Source organism: Lipotes vexillifer, unplaced genomic scaffold (assembly GCF_000442215.2).
Source record: "Lipotes vexillifer unplaced genomic scaffold, Lipotes_vexillifer_v1.1 scaffold989, whole genome shotgun sequence".
Taxonomy (NCBI): domain Eukaryota; kingdom Metazoa; phylum Chordata; class Mammalia; order Artiodactyla; family Lipotidae; genus Lipotes; species Lipotes vexillifer.
The window spans coordinates 270,182-275,429 of NW_006796817.1; the positions used below are offsets into that span (position 1 = coordinate 270,182).

General features: G+C 49.4%; 1 protein-coding gene across 4 annotated transcripts in view; it reads left to right on the forward strand.

Moving 5' to 3' along the window:
• The window catches only part of FLNB (filamin B), a 141,800-nt gene that overhangs the window by 92,780 nt on the left and 43,772 nt on the right, over positions 1 to 5,248 (forward strand). For all 4 annotated transcript variants that reach the window (XM_007469007.1, XM_007469008.1, XM_007469009.1 and 1 more), the window contains exons 20-22: positions 1,512 to 1,774; positions 3,028 to 3,625; positions 4,583 to 4,756. In XM_007469007.1, the coding sequence (XP_007469069.1) occupies positions 1,512 to 1,774; positions 3,028 to 3,625; positions 4,583 to 4,756 (1,035 nt within the window). The remainder of the gene's footprint in view (positions 1 to 1,511; positions 1,775 to 3,027; positions 3,626 to 4,582; positions 4,757 to 5,248) is intronic.

Consider the following 5,248-nt stretch of genomic DNA (forward strand, 5'->3'; position numbering starts at 1 on the left):
AAAAAAAAAAAAAAAAAAAAAAAAGACATCACAGACAAGAGTATGTTCTACTTGAAGCATTACCTCTCCCACTCCCTATAGGGTTAACCAAAGTTACCAGTTCAGTTTCTGTCCTTCCACATCTTCTTTCTGCATCTGCACATACTTAGTGCCAGCAGAAAATGTTTGGCAACACTTACTTTGCAGTAAAGTTACCCTGCAATACCCATAGGTCTTCAGCCTGCCTTTTTGCGTCATTGTGTTAGAGAATGTTCACACCTCCATCCTCTTGTTGGCATGGCCGCAGCCTGGCTGCACCTCAATGGTACGTGGTCTCCTGGTTTCAGGGTCACGTGGGGCTCTGTGCACACCCTCAGGGCAGGCTTCTTGTTCTGTGGGTTTCTCCAGGTCTCAGCGGGACCCTCGGTGAGCACCTTCGGTGCCCTGTGACCCAAATGTACGAGTTATGAGTGAGGCCAGCTCCCAGCTCCGGGGGCTCTGAAGCAAGAGCCCAATGTTGGCTTTTGTTCCTTGGCAGCAGCCAGCTCTAAGCATAAGAATAGTCACTGTCTAATCCTTAACATGTCTCCTTGTTACTCCTTTCTCCAAGATACCGAGGGTTTTGACTCCAAACTAGGAAAAGTATGATGCCAATTAGGAAAAGTCTTTGGGACGTGGAGCTCCGAGGCCTCATTGCTTGTGGCTTGAAACTGTTCATCTTGGCAGGCCCTGTATTGCCCAAGTCAGGACTTCCCTGGGTTGTGGTGGGGACCCTAGGCTCCCAGTGCTTTTGTTTCGGTTCAAAGTCCTTTCCTTGTTTTTGTCAAATGTAACACATGGGTTTTCTGTGACCCTGCTTTGCAAAGACTTTTCGTGTATCAGCACAATACAGAGAGTCAATTCTCAGAGCTTGCTTCAGTGCCTCTGCATTGGCCAACCCTGTGACTTTTGCGTTCTTGGCTGTAGGACTGAATTTGCTGCCAAGAATTAGTAAATAAAACATTGGCTTCTGGGAGTGTTTTGATATAAAGTTAACACCACAAGTAATTAAAGAAGAGACAACAGTATCAGGTTATAACTTACTGCAGATTATGGGGTCAAGTAAATTTAGATCTGAGTCCCAGCTTTGTGGTCTGCTGGATATGTATGTACCCCAGGCAAGTCAGTTAACTCCCGTGAGCCTCAGTTTCCCCTTCTGTTAAATTCCTTGGTTACTAAAAAATACCCTGTAGCGTTGCGTTGAAAATGAAAGGAGATGATGTGCCGTCCTCATGCCTGGTATGTAATATGCATTCAGTGAATGATGACTGTCATTATTATTATCATAAGGAATTAATTAATGTTCTTGTACTGGTTGTTATTGAGGCCAGAATGGTGATTATTCTTACTCGGTCTTGCCTCTTGTCCTGCATCAGCCAGTGTTTGTTGTAGAGGCTGAGAAAACGTCCTGTGTCCAAGGAACCATCTCTGCCTTCAGCTGTGTTTTTGCTGCAGGGTCAGCTCATCCCTTTGGCTTGTTTCCTTTTTTCCAGGAGTCGAAGTTGGGAAGGATCAGGAGTTTGCCATTGACACCAGGGGAGCGGGAGGTCAGGGGAAGCTGGACGTGACGATCCTGAGCCCCTCGAGGAAGGTTGTGCCATGCCTTGTGGCGCCTGTGACGGGCCGGGAGAGCAGCACGGCCAAATACATTCCCCGGGAGGAGGGGCTGTATGCTGTTGACGTGACCTACGATGGACACCCCGTGCCCGGGAGCCCTTATACGGTGGAGGCCTCGCTGCCGCCCGATCCCACCAAGGTCGGCTTTCATTTTTGTTCCAGAACTTATCCTCTGTTGGCAGATAATAAAACATAGTTAGTCCTCTAGTTCTGCCCAGCAAAGACCTTTTAGAAAATAGTTTTGTGATGACAGCCTGTTCTCCGTAGTTCTCTCTCCTACAATCCAGCATGAAGGGTCCCCTCGGCAGCTGGGTCCCAGCTCTACTCCTCTAGCTCTGGCTGTGAGGCTTTGGTGAGGGACTCCTGTCCTTCATTTGTCAGCATGGTAACGGTACTTGCTTCAAAGTGAGCCTGTAAGGGTGAGGTCGGATGGTGGGTGTGGAGGCCTCAGTCTGGCATCTGGCACACACAGTGAGCTATTATAATGAAATATAAAATTATATTCTGCTCATTATCATTTCTTCCTAGTAGCCCTGAATCAAGGGTTTTAGACTATTTCCAGTGTTTTGAATGGCATGAATCCTATAAAACTGTTATTTGTTGAATAAGAGATGAAAGCCTCATCCCCTCCCTCTTTTAAAAGCAAGTGGTTTTTTGTTAATGTTTGTTTGTTTTTTAATTTTTTCATTAGACTTTATTCTTTAGAGCAATTTTAGGTTTATAGTAAAATTGAGAGGAAGGCACAGAGATTTCCCACATCCCGCCTCCCCCACTTATGCATAACCTCTCCATTATCACCATCGCCCACCAGAGTGGTGTGCACCTGTTATAATGGATGAACCTATGTCAACATCGTTGTCACCCAAAGTCCATAGTTTACATTAGGGTTCACTCTTGGTGTTATACAGTCTATGGGTTTGGACAAACATATAATGACATGTATTCACCATTATAGTTCAGTTTTTTATTATTCAGAATTTGTTGAGGGAGGTATAGCAGCCAAAGCAACAGTGAGGTCCATGAAAGCCTTTCAGTGAGTGTTCAACCCAGGAAACCCGAGTGTGTTTGTTGGACTAGATGTTAGGTGTCCAGCTCCAGCCCTCGAGCCAAGCCTGGCAGGAGAGAGGAAAGCCGTGCCTCTGACGTGCCCTTCCGTGTTGAACGAGTTCACCGCCAGGTCTCCCTTTCCCAGCCGTTTGCAGCGTCCACTGCCTGTGGCTGTAACTCAGTGCTGTGGGTGAGTGTGTGTGACACGTCAGGCCCCAGGGAGAAGGACCACTTCACGGAGGGGCAGTTCACTGCCGATTGCAGGCTTGGCTGTTGAAAGCGGTGCTGGCTGAGCAGCGAAACCAGTTTCAGGCAGAGTCTGATTTTTATTCTTTGTCCAAATAGGTGAAGGCCCACGGTCCTGGCCTTGAAGGCGGTCTTGTGGGCAAGCCTGCCGAGTTTACCATCGACACCAAAGGAGCTGGAACTGGAGGTTTGGGCCTAACCGTGGAAGGTCCTTGTGAGGCCAAAATCGAATGCTCAGACAATGGCGATGGGACCTGCTCCGTCTCCTACCTCCCAACAAAGCCCGGGGAGTACTTCGTCAACATCCTCTTTGAAGAAGTCCACATACCTGGTTCTCCCTTCAAAGCCGACATTGAAATGCCGTTTGACCCCTCCAAAGTCGTGGCAGCGGGCCCAGGGCTGGAGCGTGGGAAAGTGGGCGAGGCAGGGCTGCTTAGCGTGGACTGTTCAGAAGCAGGGCCGGGGGCCCTGGGCCTGGAAGCCGTCTCGGACTCGGGGGCGAAAGCTGAAGTCTGTATCGAGAACAACAAAGACGGCACCTATGCGGTGACCTACGTGCCCCTGACCGCCGGCATGTACACGCTGACTCTGAAGTACGGCGGTGAGCTTGTACCGCACTTCCCCGCCAGGGTCAAGGTGGAGCCTGCCGTGGACACCAGTAGGGTCAAAGTCTTTGGGCCAGGAATAGAAGGAAAAGGTGGGTTTCATGAAAAAGAAGGTGGCTGCCAAAGTAACAGGGGCTCGCTGGAAGCTCAGAGGGTCAGGGCTGCAAACTCAAATGCCTATAGGGGTCGGGCCAGGGAGAAGATAACTCACCTGTGGTCTCTGCATCAGGGAGCGGTAGAGGGGAGCAGAGTGAAGGGGTGAGCATGTGGTGTTTCTGCTGCCCAACCCCGGCTTTCTGTTTCTCCACACTCCCAACACTGTCAGCAGATTTTCCCTTTTTTTTTTTTTCCTGGCAAAGCCAGCAATCTTGTTTGTGTTTTTTTGTTTTTTGTTTTAATTTATTTATTTTTATTGTTGGCCGTGTTGAGTCTTCGTTTCTGCACGAGGGCTTTCTCTAGTTGCGGCGAGCGGGGGCCACTCTTCGTCATGGTGCGCGGGCCTCTCACTGTCGCGGCCTCTCTTGTTGCGGAGCACAGGCTCCAGACACACAGGCTCAGTAGCTGTGGCGCACGGGCTTAGTTGCTCCGCGGCATGTGGGATCCTCCCAGACCAGGGCTCGAACCCGTGTCCCCTGCATTGGCAGGCGGATTCTCAACCACTGCGCCACCAGGGAAGCCCCTGTTTTTTTTTTTTCTTTAAATGTGGAAACACAACATATTGCATTTTTGGCACTTATCTGAGAAAGGTTTAAAATGTACTGTTGGCTAATACCACACTTGCTGTCTTCAGCCTTTAACCTGTCCTAGATCCCACCTTTGTCCCAAGAAGTGTGCAGGCAGCTATGTTGTTACTTGGCTTAGGAAGAAGCTTCTTTTGCCAAGGAGATTGAAGGTGGGGAGGCATAATATTCCTGATTCTGAGTCAGAGAAACCGGTTGTCTGCAATCGCCTAAATTAGTGTGTTCTGAAGTGCCGAGAACCTTGGCTCTTGGGTTTGCTCCTGAAACTGAGGTGACAGTGACATTCTTATCTGTGTGATTGCTCTGCAGATGTGTTTCGGGAAGCCACCACCAACTTCACGGTCGACTCACGGCCACTGACGCAGGTCGGAGGCGACCACATCAAGGCCCATATTGCCAACCCCTCAGGGGCCTCCACCGAGTGTTTCGTCACAGACAATGCTGATGGGACCTACCAGGTGGAATACACGCCCTTCGAGAAAGGTGAGTTGACTTCTCCTTGGAACATGACCCTCATTCAGAGCTCTGCTGGGCTGCTTGCTCCTGGTGGCTGGTGCTAACTCCTGCCCCAAGTGCTTTGACCGTCTCAGCAGAAGCATGTTCAGTGACTGGGAAATGTGGAAACCTCTTTCCCGAACAGAGCCACCTGCCTGCTCAGTGCCTGGCATGCTGGCCCTGTTGTGTAACAGTTGGGCTGTGTTTAGCCTCAGCCTCATCTGAGCAGGTTATGGGGTGATGTCATGGCATGTTGCTCATTTGTGCAGTTTTTTTTCCTGAAGGGGGAAAGTTCTCCCTTAATTTTTACCCCCTATTTTGTTTATTTATTTATTTTTGGCTGTGCCACGTGGCTTGTGGGATCTTAGTTCCCCGACCAGGGATCAAACCCCAACCCCCAGCAGTGGAAGGATGGAGTACTAACCACTGGACCACCAAGGAATTCCCTGTGCGATTTTTTTTTTTTTTTTTTTTTTTTTT